Source organism: Xyrauchen texanus, chromosome 17, assembly GCF_025860055.1.
Source record: "Xyrauchen texanus isolate HMW12.3.18 chromosome 17, RBS_HiC_50CHRs, whole genome shotgun sequence".
In the NCBI taxonomy this organism is placed as follows: Eukaryota; Metazoa; Chordata; class Actinopteri; order Cypriniformes; family Catostomidae; genus Xyrauchen; species Xyrauchen texanus.
The window spans coordinates 17,327,233-17,342,490 of NC_068292.1; the positions used below are offsets into that span (position 1 = coordinate 17,327,233).

Genomic DNA, 15,258 nt, shown 5'->3' on the forward strand with positions numbered 1-15,258 from the left:
TCACACGCTCGTTCTGTCCCCCCGAGCTCACACGCTCGTTCTGTCCCCCCGAGCTCACACGCTCGTTCTGTCCCCTCGAGCTCACACGCTCGTTCTGTCCCCCCGAGCTCACACGCTCGTTCTGTTCCCTCGCGCTCCTCGCAGCCGAGCGCGGCCGTCAGGAGCCGTCCTATTCAGAGGGGGGAGTACTGTCACGAACCCCGCTCCTCTGCCCCATCTCCGCGTCCACGAGCACGCACACATGCACTCCGCGAGCGTGCTCGCTTCCCGCTTCCTCGCTCCGCCCCCTTGAGCTCGTACACTCTGTTTCCTCCCTCAGGCTTCCACGCCCGGTTTTGCTATTACAAGCTCACGCTCGTAAACTATCTCCCCCCTCTGACTCATGCTCGCTTCTCACGCGCATCAGCCTGAACATTATGACCACCTGCACTCACGCGCTTCCAATCCCCACACATTAGTTTCACCTGCACTCACGCGCTTCCGATCCCCACACATTAGTTACACCTGCACCTTCCCCTATAAATACCCAGCACTTCCGTTTCACGGGTGTTGGTTATTGTATTTAGATTCCCATGTTTTGCCCCCCGCTAGTCTCGTCTAGGTTTGACCCCCCTGTGATTCGTTCCTCTTAGCTTGCCAGCTCCCTAGTTGTTAACTGTTTTCCCGTCTTCTACCCTCTTGTTATTTCTGATTCTGATTACCCGGCTTTTTGACCCTACGCTTTCCACGACTACTCTATCTGTAGATTTGCCCCTTTGTCTTATCCTGATTCCCCGGCCCCGACTTTACGCTTCCCTCGACGACTCTCCTTCTGGATTTTCCCCACTGTACCTTTGCCTGCTCTTATTTAATAAAGCAGTTGTTCGTTACATTGTGACTGTCTCGTCTTGTGTGTGTGTGTGTCCGGGTTACACTAACTTCTGTCAGGAAATACATATTGTTTGGTTTTAGGGCTGGGTGGTATGGTTGCATATACTGTACTATGCTATGGCAGAAATGTATTTACCGGTAGAGATTCTGCTATACTGTTTATACTGCAGTAGATATATTTGTGTGGCAATCAGTGGGCAGGACTGCTTTGCATTATCATATAATATAGGTCTTACAGATGGGACAAAAATGTGGGCCTGCATTCTCCTTCTTCAGCAAAATCTGTCTGTTCCTCAAGGTAAGAGCAGCATGGCTAAAACACACTCTCAGCAATTCACAGTATCAAGTACTACTTAAAAAAACAACCTTCACAGTGAACTACGACATTGCAACAGCCCAGATGACCAACCAACCACTGAAAATGGCCACTTCTGCTCATTGTTCCTCATATCATTATACAGTATACATATCCTTATACAGTTCTTATCATGCAGAAAGTGTTTATCAAAGAGACAGTGCTGTCAATGTGGACAATTATCTATAGGGGAACAGTAAGGCGCATGTAAGATAGCAATGCATAAGATACATTTTGATGGTGTGGATGACGGTTTCATAACAGTGTAATTTTTGCAAACCCTTGCATTTTTCATCTTCATTGAAATAAATAGATTTGCAGTATTCTCTGATGTAAACTCTACTGTAGTATACAGTGTCTATATTATCAAGAGTAACAGCACACAGAATGGGGACAATGGGTCTAAGTCACTAATAAATGCGTACAAGTTACGTATATATGAGCACAGAAAAAGTTTCAAAAAGATGCGTAAATGTTTTCTTACCGTCATTCTAATATTGTTAAAGCCTCATTCTAAATTAGTTGCATATACCCAAAGTTAGTAGTTTGCATAAAACATGCCCAAACAATGTCTATATACAGTAAGATTTTTGTGCATTTCTATCTCTGATCGAGCAATAACGCACTTCTCTTTTAGTACTCTTAAAAAAATATGACTTATAGTAGGGACACTTAGTTCAATTACTACTAATAATAACATATATAAAAAAAAATTCAACTTTACCTAAAAAATTACCTCACTCAAACGCATCCTATTTATATGAGATAAATCACTATATCCACAACAAATATGTAATATTACAACATACATCTGCACAGACAATGAAGCAAATTAACAGGTTAACTTGAACTAAGTTACACACTAGTAATAATGTGTGTAATTTGTTTTGCTTAACTTTCACTGTAAATACAGTGAGCTGTTTCCATAAAAAAAACTTGCTACACGCAATGCAATGTAAAATTAATAAGTCACTAAAGCATGAAAAATTCTAACTTAGCTAATACTTTAGTATATTCATTATATGCTATTATTTCAGGATCTCAGTTTTTTTGTATTGTAGATTTTGTATTAGCCTATCTTTTATGTTTTATACATGTTTAAATAAAAATACAAAAATGTAAGTATTTGATTAAATTTTGATCTTTTGGGGCTCTCAGCAATATTGACACTGACTACTACCCCTGGGGTCGCGAGTTCGAATACAGGGTGTGCTGAGTGACTCCAGCCAGGTCTCCTAAGCAACCAAATTGGCCGGTTGCTAGGGAGGGTAGAGTCACATGGGGTAAACCACTCGTGGTCACTATAATGTGTTGTTCTACATCTCTGCTGTAACGGGCTCAACAAGCCACGTGATAAGATGTGCGGATTGTCGGTCTCAGATGCAGAGGCCAACCGGATTGAGGCGAGTCACTATGCCACCACGAGGACTTAGAACGCATTGGGAATTGGGCATTCCAAATTGGGGAGATAAGGGCAGAAAATCTTGATCAAAGTTTGATCTTTTAAAGTTTGACACACGTTTTTCTCATTTTGCACATTATCATAAATAAAAGATATTATTTCACTGACAAAAATTTTATGCCATTTTAGTCAGAGTGAATCTGACTAAAATTTATGAAAATTACATAACGAATGGTTGACGAATTGTAAAGGAAATTTTTGTCAAAAGACTAAAACTATGACTAAAACAAAACAATGTAAAAAAATAACACTGATAGTTTTACAGTAGGTGGACATATACAAATTCTATTTGTAACCCTCCAGTACCAGTTCCTCTTTTACCACAGATCCACATCCCTATTTGTATAAAAGGGGCACCTGGTCACTAGATGAGAATTCTGCAGTAGTTTAAATGCTACACTTCATAATAATGCTGGTATTGAGAATAACTACAGGCATCCGAATGGTGAAACATATCTTCACTTAGGAGTACTGAGCTTTATAATGCTACCAATGATGAGATTAGAGATTACAGTCCTGTAATCAGGTCAACCTGTTCATCTGAGGAGAAGGATGCCAATCTGCCCTCCAGAGCTCAGAGCATACCAACAAACATACATGCAGGTGTGCATACAGTACAGACACAGACAGATGGCACTTTCCACAAATATGGTACACCATGGTTCCATTCCTTTTTTTAAACATTAGAGGCACAAACCCCTGTTTTTGTAGTGAGATCTATTAAATAAATAAACTATTACTGAACATAACATTACTTAATTTATCATGAAATGTAGCTAGTTTAAAGCACAACAAATATTTAGTAACTAGCTACTTTTCATGCTAAATTAAGTAATGTTATGTTCAGTAATTAGGTCTGTCAATCGATTACAATTTTTAATCTAATTAATTACATGATGTCCCGATTAATTAATCACGATTAATCGCATTTAATCGCATATACAAATATTTGTTGAGAAAGCCCCTCATATAACAATAATTCAAAATATAATGATGAAATATTATACAGAGTTATCTTTAAATATTAAAAAATTATATATATATTCAGATAATTAAAATTACATTCTTGTGGCAGAGGAGTTCATCATTGATAAGACAATACAAAAAACGACTTTAGAATACAATGTATTGTTTACTACCATATTATTGATCATAAGTCAATCAATGGCATACAGTTAACAGCAATCCATTTCACAAGTGAATTTGTCAATCAGTTTGAGATTTATTATGAGGGCTTGTTTAAGGACCCGTCAATTTCAACAAGCGTCAGACATGCTTGTGTAGCTTCTCTGGTGCGTTGCGTCATAAACATAACATTTTTAGGTCACTGTGTCAAGTTAAATATAGTTTAATACTTAGAACACATCTTGAGATCCCTTAGTTTGAATTTGTGCTTCATCAAATGTTTTGAACACAAGAACGTAAGGAATTTCTGTTTTGTGCTATCTGGTTGTTTTCTTCACTGTATAAACTGCGCGTTGCCACACAGCTGAAATTTCCCTTTTGCACCAAACTACATTCATCACTAGGAGACAGAGTGTGTCTCCTTCCTGAGTGGTATGATGGCTGCGCGGTCCCATGGTGTTTATACTTGCATACTATTGTTTGTACAGATGAAAGTGGTACCTTCAGTCATTCAGAAGTTACTGACTTGTGGAGGTCCACAGTTTTTTTTCTGGGGTCTTGATTTTCCCATAATGTCAAGCAAAGATGCGCTGAGTTTGAAGGTAGGCCTTAAAATACATACAAAGGTACACCTCAAATTCAGTACACCTCCTATCAGCAGCTAATTGACTAACTGACTAAAGGCTTGACATAATTTTCTGGAATTTTCTAAGCTGCTTAAAGGCACAGTTAACTTAATGTATGTAAACTTCTGACCCACTGGAATTGTGATACAGTCAATTAAAAGTGAAACAATCTGTCTGTAAACAATTGATGGAAAAATGACTCATACAAAGTAGATATGACTATAGTTTGCTAATATGAAATCTGTGGAGTGGTTAAATATATATATATACAGTATATATACATAGTCTATTTATTTAAATTATGTTTATTTAATGTTCATTGCAAAAAAATGTTCAATTTTTTTTTTACACAGTATTCAGACAATTCCCAAATTTTGGTAACAGCGTTTCCAAAATTGCAAACCTCATTTAAAAAAACTGCAATGGGCTCATATAATATTTAGCTCCTAAGGTTGATGATCAACATTTTCTGAAAGATAAGGTGTCACGATCCCCTGTTGTCTGCCCCGTGTTTCACTTGTTAATTTGTCATGCACTACAATTCCCACAATTGCCGGCCTCCCTCACTGCATGCACTCATCATTGTTCTCACCTGTGTCTCGTTTAGTCATTATTGTGTTTGTGTACTTAAGCCCATGTGTTTGTTCAGTCTCAGTTGATCGTTGTTTGCTCATGTTGTGAAGTAGATTTTCAGCCTGTCTTGCCGTGTTCATCCTGTCCAAGTACCCCTGATGTTTTCATGTTTTGATTTCAGTTTTACCACCGTGGATGTTTCATTTGTTCCTGTTTGTCTTGTTTCCACTGTTGATTAATAAAACCCGTGTGTAGATCCTCACTCCTCGTCTGCCCTCGTCTGCATTCCTGACAGAACGATCAACCAATAATGGATCTAGCGGTGTTACGAGCCAACTGTCGCCTGCTAAGCCTAATGCAAGAGAACCGTCCGGTGGAGGACCACATCCGTGATTTCCTCGAGCTGGCGAGTGTCACGGACTTCCCGGACTCCTCCATGGAGGGTTTTTTTCCGGGCTAACCTGAACAGTGCGCTCAAGAAACGGTTGCCACCGGCGACGCACGGCTGGATGCTCCGCGATTTTATTGAGGAGACCCTGCTGGCCTGCGCCTCGCCGTTCACTGTGGGCGTCGTCGAGGAAAACCCTGCCTCTCCTCCCACAGTGGTAACCCTCCCTTCGTCCAAGGCTCGTCCCTTCACGCCTGCCCCGCCTGTCAGCAAGCCAACCCCCACGCCTGCCTTGGTCAAAGAGCCAGCGGTGCCAGCTTCGTCCGCCCGGAGGAGGAGGAGAAGAAAGGCTTCCGCTCCCCAGTTTACGCCTGCCACAGTCAGCGAGCCAGAGCCTACGCCTGCCACGGTCAACGAGCCAGAGCCTACGCCTGCCACGGTCAGCGAGCCAGCGTTGTCAGCCTCGCCCGCCCGGAGGAGGAGGAGAAGAGGGAAGGCTTCTGCTCCTCAACCTCTGCCTTCCACGGCTCCGTCCCCAGAACCTCCCGCGGCTCTGCCCTCTGTGTCCAACAAACCAGAGCCAACGCATACCACGGCCAACCAGCCAATGCCTGCAGCCCCGAACATCAGTGAGCCAGTGCCTGAAGCCTCGAACGTCAGTGAGCCAGTGCCTGTAGCCTCGAACGTCAGTGAGCCAGCGCCTGTAGCCTCGAACGTCAGTGAGCCAGCGCCTGTAGCCTCGAACGTCAGTGAGCCAGCGCCTGCAGCCTCGAACCTCAGTGAGCCAGCGCCAGTAGCCTCGACCGTCCCAGAGCCAGCGCCAGTAGCCTCGACCGTCCCAGAGCCAGAGCCAGCGCCAGTAGCCTCGACTGTCCCAGAGCCAGCACCAGTAGCCTCGACCGTCCCAGAGCCAGCGGCTGTAGCCTCGACCGTCCCAGAGCCAGCGCCTGTAGCCATGACTGTCCAATAGCCAGCGCATCTCAGCCTCCCAGGGCTCCGGCTCTCGAGCCTCCCGAGCCTTCCAGGGCTCTGCCTCTCGAGCCTTCCAGGGCTCCGCCTCCCAAGGCTCCACCTCTCAAGCCTCCCAGGGCTCCGCCTCTTGAGTCTTCCAGGGCTCCACCTCCCAGTGCTCCGCCTCTCAAGCCTCCCAGGGCTCCGCCTCTCGAACCTCCCAGGCCTTCGCCTCTTGAGCCTCCCAGGGCTCTGCCTCTCGAGCCTCCCAGGGCTCCACCTCTCGGGGCTCCACCTCTCGCGCCTCCCAGGGCTCCGCCTCTCGAGCCTGCCTTGGCTCCACCCCTCGAGCCTTCCTCTGCTTCAATCCCAGAGCCATCCCGGGCTCTGCCTCTCGAGCCATCCCGGGCTCTGCCTCTCGAGCCTCCCAGGGCTTCATCTCTCGAGCCTCCTAGGACTTCGCCTCTCGAGCCTCCCAGGGCTCCGCCTATCGAGCCTTCCTCGGCTCTGCCCCTTGAGCCTTCCACGGCTGCAATCCCAGAGCTTTCCACGGCTCCGCCTCCTGAACCTCCCTCGGCTCCGCCTCCTGAACCTCCCTCGGCTCCGTCTCCAGAGCCTTCCAGCTCTCCACCTCTAGAGCCTCCTACGGCGCTACCTCCCTCGGCTCTGCCTCCAGAGCCTTCCAGGGCTCCACCTCTAGAGCCTTCCACGGTGCCACCTCCCTCGGCTCTGCCTCCAGAGTCCTCCAGGGCCTCCTATGGCTCCGCCTCTAGGGCCTCCTATGGTGCCACCTCCCTCGGCTCCGCCTCCCGAGCCTTACTCGGCTCCGGCTCCCTCAGTTCCGCCTCCTGAGCCTTCTACGACGTCGCCTCCTGAGCAGTCCACGGCTCCGCTACCAGGAACTTCCATGGCTCCGCCTACCTCGGCTCCACCCTCGGAGTTCCCCATGGCTGTCGTCCTGTGGCCTCCTCCCAGGCCTCCTGAACCGGTCCCTGTCCTGTGGCCGCCTCCAAGGCCTCCTGAACCTGTCCCCGGCCTGTGGCCGCCTCCCAGGCCTCCTGAACTTTTCCCTGTCCTGTGGCTGCCTCCCAGGTCTCCTGACCCAGTCCCCGTCTGGTGCTCCCCGTGGACTACCTGCTTGCCCTCTGTGCCCCCTTGGACTGCCTTCTTGCCCTCTGTTCCCCCTTGGACTGCCTTCTTGCCCTCTGTGCCCCCTTGGACTTCCTGTCTGCCCCCTGTGCCCCCTTGGACTGCCTTCTTGCCCTCTGTGCCCCCTTGGACTGTCTGTCTGCCCCTTGTGCCCCCTTGGACTGTCTGTTTGCCCCTTGTGCCCTCTTCGGTCTTCCTGTTTGTCTTGTTGCCACTGTTGATTAATAAAACCCACGTGTAGATCCTCACTCCTCGTCTGCCTCCTTCTGCCAAACATGATAATAGATAAGGAGCTCCTTTGACTGACCAATTGTTGAATAAAAAAAAAAAAGCCAGATTTTTAGGCCCTATTCAGTATCCTATTCATGGAAAGTGCCAGACATATTATGTTTATACATAATAGAAAACGGACCTGCATAAAAAAAGAGTGATCAAAGACATATTCATCCTTCATTTCAAGTTAATATTTATATTCTTCACTGGACATAAATATTAGCAACAGGCCACTTCTGCAGTTGAGATGAGAGAAACAATGATTCATCTGCCAATAATTATTTCACATAGCCTCAGGAACTGTTTATGTATAGCAATAAATGAATAATAATAATAATAATAATAATAATAATAAACTTTATTTATATAGCACCTTTCATTACATAAATTGCAGCTCAAAGGGCTGTACAAGGAAAAGGTATTAAAACCAAAAAGACCAATAAAAACAGGGAGATTAAAAGAGAATTAAAGGTAATAAAAAACATCAGGTGACAGTAATACCAAGTGTGAAATTTAAAAACTATATGAAAATAAATTAAAATATGAGTGGGTGGATAAAAAAAAAGCAGGGCCAAAAAAAAGTTTTTAGCTGCTTGTTGAAATTATCAACAGAGATTTCTTGTCTAATATGTGGTGGGAGTATGTTCCAAATCCTCGGTGCATAGCTAAAAAAAACTGCCTTACTATATTTTTTTGCAATTTATTTGTGGCACAATTTGCAAGTCAGCGTTAATTGACCAAAGCAGGACGTTTGAAACATACACCAACAAGCAGTCTGAAAGATATGAAGGTGCTAGACCATTTAAGGCTTTAAAAACAAATAAACAAATAAAATAATTTTAAAGTCTATCCTAAGCGTTACAGGTAGTCAGTCTAAAGATGCTAGAACTGGTGTAATATGTTCTCTTTTCCTGATTTTGGTTAAAATTCTTGCTGCTGAATTTTGAACGAGCTGCAGCCGAAACAAATTTAAATTTTTTGGGGGGGGTTTGCATTACAGTAATCTAAGTGTGAAAATACAAAAGCATGACTCCAGAGAAAGGTAGGGTCTGACTCTTTAATGATTTCAAAAATGATAAAAAGGTATCATTTTAACATTGCTGATGTGACTTTTAAAATTCAGTTCAGGGTCAAGGATAAAACCCAAGTTTTTTTTACTCTACAGTTTTATCTGGAGCTTAAGGCTCATTTCATAGGTCTGTGATATCCATTTTTCCCATACTGTCATCACACTGAGAGAAGAGAGATTAATCCTGTGTTTCAGTAGAGTGGGTAATGGGACTGATGAAGATAAAGTGACAAGGAAAAGCTAAGAACATTTTGGTTTAAGTCCAACATTTTTTGTTTCGTCCACTGCTTTCATCTATCAAGGAAGACAATTTTTCATCTGCCTTGAGAATGGCAAAAAAACTCATTTTGAAGAACAAAAATATTTATATGCTAAATGTTCCACTGTGATTTATGTATTATGGCTTAATTTAGTTTGAAACCTTTTTGTATAAAAAGATCATTAAAGCTTGTCAACCCTGAGAACTGTTAATTATAAACAGAATATGAGGTTCTACAACACAAAGCCACATATCTGCTATATTTTACCCTGTCCTAATATTTAGGCAGTTGACCCATAATGTGTCCATGGATCTTTTTTACAAACATCAATATTTTTGGTTAAAATGTATTTAAATATATAACGGAAAGTGTATATCTAAAGGCCCAGGTATACTCAGTTTTTGCATGCTCCGGATCGGCTCGCACCTTGTCAACCACGTTGCCTTTGTGAGTATACTCTTCTAACCATGTGCGAATACAAAGCATTTGACGCATGCCCACTACAACTTCTTTGTGATAATCTTTTATTAGAGTCAATGGCTGGCTCATGCACCAACGATACGCACAGACGATGACCATGTCCACAAGTAGAGAAAACCTGGCCGGATTATGACAAATTTTTTAGCATGCATATTGTGCGCGGAGTGAACCACAATGCGGTCACATGAAGTATACTTTGACCTTTAGGTCATATTTTATAAAAAAAATAAAATAATTATCAAACATCTTTAAGCCTGTTTACATGCACACCAGTGTGCTGATATATCCCAAAATTACCTTATTTAAAAAAATCCAGCAAGTTTATATGAGATTTTGAAATGATCATAATATTCTCGGCTTTTGAAGTCAAACCATGAAGAGGCATGCGAATAACACTTGTGTACATTGGATAAGCCAGTAAGAATGCAGGTAATAATTTGCATGCAATGCTAAATAAGGCTAATGGGCAAAAATGGACCCATGTCAATCGGTTTATTCTTAAGCGGTTTATGACCTTATACGATAAAGGAAAGCCGTTTAAAGCATTTACATGACCACACGTTATCGGTTTATAAAGCATAATAAGTGTAGAACGTGTATGTAAACGCACTCATTAACAATCAGACAACACAGACATGACATGATAATGTGCAATTGTTACTATAAGGACCTATTTCTACTTGATCTAACCCTTAAAATTACCGAAGTTAGTGTAACATTAATAAACGTATTAACCTGAAGTCAGGTTGCTTTAATCAAATTAAATAATTTTGGACTTGAATAAAACCAGTTACTTTACAGTGGTTGTTACCACATGAAGTCAATTTTTAAAGTTTCTTGATCTACATATATATATATATATATATACAGGTCCTTCTCAAAAAATTAGCATATTGTGATAAAGGTCATTATTTTCCATAATGTAATGATAAAAATTAAACTTTCATATATTTTAGATTCATTGCACACCAACTGAAATATTTCAGGTCTTTTATTGTTTTAATACTGATGATTTTGGCATACAGCTCATGAAAACCCAAAATTCCTATCTCAAAAAATTAGCATATCATGAAAAGGGTCTCTAAACAAGCTATTAACCTAATCATCTGAATCAACTAATTAACTCTAAACACCTGCAAAAGATTCCTGAGGCTTTTAAAAACTCCCAGCCTGTTTCATTACTCAAAACCGCAATCATGGGTAAGACTGCCGACCTGACTGCTGTCCAGAAGGCCATCATTGACACCCTCAAGCAAGAGGGTAAGACACAGAAAGAAATTTCTGAACAAATAGGCTGTTCCCAGAGTGCTGTATCAAGGCACCTCAGTGGGAAGTCTGTGGGAAGGAAAAAGTGTGGCAAAAAACGCTGCACAACGAGAAGAGGTGACTGGACCCTGAGGAAGATTGTGGAGAAGGACCGATTCCAGACCTTGGGGACCTGCGGAAGCAGTGGACTGAGTCTGGAGTAGAAACATCCCCGCATTCCCCAGGTCAAGCCACTTTTGAACCAGAAACAGCGGCAGAAGTGCCTGACCTGGGCTACAGAGAAGCAGCACTGGACTGTTGCTCAGTGGTCCAAAGTACTTTTTCGGATGAAAGCAAATTTTGCATGTCATTCGAAATCAAGGTGCCAGAGTCTGGAGGAAGACTGGGGAGAAGGAAATGCCAAAATGCCTGAAGTCCAGTGTCAAGCACCCACAGTCAGTGATGGTCTGGGGTGCCATGTCAGCTGCTGGTGTTGGTCCACTGTGTTTTATCAAGGGCAGGGTCAATGCAGCTAGCTATCAGGAGATTTTGGAGCACTTCATGCTTCCATCTGCTGAAAAGCTTTATGGAGATGAAGATTTCATTTTTCAGCACGACCTGGCACCTGCTTACAGTGCCAAAACCACTGGTAAATGGTTTACTGACCATGGTATTACTGTGCTCAATTGGCCTGCCAACTCTCCTGACCTGAACCCCATAGAGAATCTGTGGGATATTGTCAAGAGAAAGTTGAGAGACGCAAGACCCAACACTCTGGATGAGCTTAAGGCCGCTATCGAAGCATCCTGGGCCTCCATAACACCTCAGCAGTGCCACAGGCTGATTGCCTCCATGCCACGCCGCATTGAAGCAGTAATTAATGCAAAAGGATTCCCGACCAAGTATTGAGTGCATAACTGAACATAATTATTTGAAGGTTGACTTTTTTTTGGTATTAAAAACACTTCTTTTATTGGTCGGATGAAATATGCTAATTTTTTGAATTTTGGGTTTTCATGAGCTGTATGCCAAAATCATCAGTATTAAAACAATAAAAGACCTGAAATATTTCAGTTAGTGTGCAATGAATCTAAAATATATGAAAGTTTAATTTGTATCATTACATTATGGAAAATAATGACCTTTATCACAATATGCTAATTCTTTGAGAAGGACCTGTATATATATATATAGTGCAATATATAGCAAAAAAAAGTGTAATTGTAATTATTTAAAAAAATGCACTCACCTGTCTGCTGTCATGTTTGGAGGAAGAACTACTATTGCTGTGAGATGGAGAGGAGATCTTCTGGGACATGGTGGAAATTTTCTCCTCTGAACTCATCTCCTCTCAGTAAGAGGGGAAAAGGTAAGGAAGAGAGGAAAAGAGGGAGTAGCTCAGCAGTTGTAGGTCTCCATTTGCATCTTCTTCCAAAGATTTGACACAATGTTCCACCCTGTGGACAGATGATGAGAAAATCAGTGGATCAATCATGAGCGGAAACTTCAACATGATGTCAGGCTTTCATCTGTACAGGTAATGAACACCACACCACAGGATATCAAATGGCAGAATTATCTGAAAGCATAAAGGCTTGGTCAACTTGACACACAGTCTGAGGGTTGTGTTGAGAGAAGATGCCAGCCAACTCAAGATCAGTGTGAATCATAGACATCCTATAGCGCTACACCCCAACATCATCTCCCACTCACTCAGCGTCTCAGAATTATGAATGCATAAGTGTGGAGGCTTGATCTATAGCAGTAACACACCTCAGTCTTCACCACAGATTTTCTTCTGTCTCTCTCATGATTGGTTGCTAGAGCATTTCCAGGGTTTCTGGGTGGTTTCTTATCTACTCATATGAAAAGATTTGTTGGTTCCTAGATGTTGTCCACCAATGCGAAAAACGTAAGTCTGATTGCACAACTCTCCTCAACATATCATATCATACATTTCTTAATATACATTTTTTCCCCGAAGCTCAAATATGTTAGTAGCAGTCAAAATTAGCATGTTTATGCATGCAATTAATGTCAGTAAATATGACTGACATAGACATAACATTTTAAAACAGATAATATATTTATTAAGTACTGTCATATATCATATGTCATATCTGTTTGATTCTGTTCTGTGATTTAATAAAAAATAAAAAAAAGATCAGAATGTGTTAACATTATTTTTAACAATACTGCAATTAATCTCGGTTAAATATTGTAATCAACTGACACTGAGAGCCCTAAATGTTAGTAATTCCGATTCCTGGTTTCATAATCAATTTTAAGAGTCGATTCCAGGCAAATTTTCTTGATTCCTTTTCGATTCCAGAACAACAACGGGAGGCAAAGTTCATTCCCATAATAAACAGAGCATTATAAAGCATTCTTTACAAGATTTATGATAGTATGAATAAAAAAAATAAAGATCTTTACATTTTCTATTAAAAGATCTATTCTAACAAATAGCAAATATAACAAATGGGTCTATATGTTCCCTTCCGAGGGAACTCGCACTGCGTCGTTGAAAACGACTCTTTGGGGGAACGCTCCTTAGCGTGCGCCTCTGAATTATGAATTCCAATCTTGATTGGTGTTGCGTCATGACGTAACATGTGACGGCATAACCGGATGCATAAAAGTGACGCCGGTACACACACACACATTAGCTTTCGCTCTTCAGCAAGCGCTCTATGTTGAAATTGTTTGTCTTATTTGGTGTTGTTTGTCTGATTAAAAAATATTATGGCCACTGAACAGTTCAAGAAGTGCGTGCGCCCCTGCCCTCGTTTCATTACGGGTAGGGACACGCACGCTTTATGTGTGAACTGTTTGGGAGCGGAGCACGCACAGGCAGCTCTCGAGGGATCTGCTTGTGAAAGTTGTGAAGCACTACCCATGAGAGTGCTGCGCTCCCGGTTGGCGTGCTTTGATGAGCACGGTCAGGCTCGCGTTCCCCACGGTTTTGGTCCAGCGTCTGTTGAGGCAGCGGCGATTGAGATCGCGGGGTTCGCGAGCGGATTTTGCAGATGAGAATGAGACTGCTGCGGCACTTACTCATTCTTCGTTTGAGGATCCCGAGCCTACTGTGAGTGGTGCAGAAGCCCGCGTCGCGGCTTCTTCTGCCCATGATCAGGTCCCGATGCTTGAGCTCACTGCTTCCGAGGAAGTGGATATGCTCAGCATCGATGCGGACGACCGTGAGCTGATTGAGGTTGTGACGCGTGCCATGGCCAGACTGAATATCAGCTGGCCACAAAATGAGCAGGGAACGCAAGTTGAAAGCAAATTAGACGTGCGTTTCCTGCGGCACAGATCACAACCTCAGCGCCGGGGTTTGCTGTTTTTCCCCGATCTCCACAAAGATATCTAAAACGAGATCGTGGGGTAAACCGCATTCGTCCCGTATCTCCAGCCCCAGTGTTTGATTACAGACGATGTTTTGGGGGCACGGGATATGGGCTAAAAGCCCGGCGCTGCCTAGTAAGCCCTGCAGAGATACATCTGCTTTAATAAGTAGGGCTTACATGGCGGCACACAATCGGTGTTGGTTTCCCGCCGTCTCTGACGCTCGGGCCACATCAATTTCCAGCGAACGCACACCGTGCCGTTACGTGTCAAAAAATAAAAACAAGCATCAATGGTGGTCACAGAAACCGTGATCGACTAATCCTGCCGGTCTTTCGCTTCAGGAGGTCGAGAACAGTGCTTGAAAAACACCCGAGACCAGCCTCGAGAGGCTGGTTCCCTTAGTAGAAGCTTCGGGAAAGAGGTCCTACCGAGGTGGTAGAACCTCGGAGGGCTGCCCCGCTGCAGAGCAACCGAGGTTGCTCTCGCAGCGGAGTCCTCAGGAAATCGGTGTCGGTTCCTGCCGACTCTGACGCTTCGGACCACATCAATTTCCAGCGAACGCACACCGTGCCGTTTGTGTCAAAAAATAAAAAACACACATCAATTGTGGTCACAAGAACTGTATCGACTAAATCCTGCCAGTATCTCGCTTCAGGAAGTCGAGAACAGTGCTCGAAAAACACCCGAGACCAGCCTCGAGAGGCTGGTTCCCTTAGTAGATTTTGTAGAGGCATGGAATCATCTTCCCAACATATCTGCATGGGTCCTGCATATAATAAAATCAGGGTACAGACTGCAGTTCGGGCACCGCCCCCCCCAAATTCTCTGGGGTGGTGCAGACTACAGTGGTTCCGGAGCAGGCTCAGGTGATGGAACAAGAAGTGCAATCTCTGCTGCTGAAGGAGGCCATAGAACGTGTTCCTCATTCAGACAGGGAGTCCGGTCTTTACAGCCGGTACTTTATAGTTCCAAAAAGGATGGGGGTTGAGGCCGATTTTAGATCTCAGAGTTTTGAACCGGCCTTTGAGGAGGTTCAGGTTCAAAATGCTTACCATTCCTGTCATTGTGAGTCAGATCAGAT

General features: G+C 43.5%; 1 protein-coding gene across 6 annotated transcripts in view; it reads right to left on the reverse strand.

Moving 5' to 3' along the window:
* The window catches only part of LOC127657839 (oxysterol-binding protein-related protein 3-like), a 116,486-nt gene that overhangs the window by 57,306 nt on the left and 43,922 nt on the right, over positions 1–15,258 (reverse strand). For all 6 annotated transcript variants that reach the window (XM_052146771.1, XM_052146775.1, XM_052146774.1 and 3 more), the window contains one exon: positions 12,076–12,283. In XM_052146771.1, coding sequence (XP_052002731.1) covers positions 12,076–12,171 — 96 coding nt within the window. In that variant the 5' untranslated portion in view covers positions 12,172–12,283. The remainder of the gene's footprint in view (positions 1–12,075; positions 12,284–15,258) is intronic.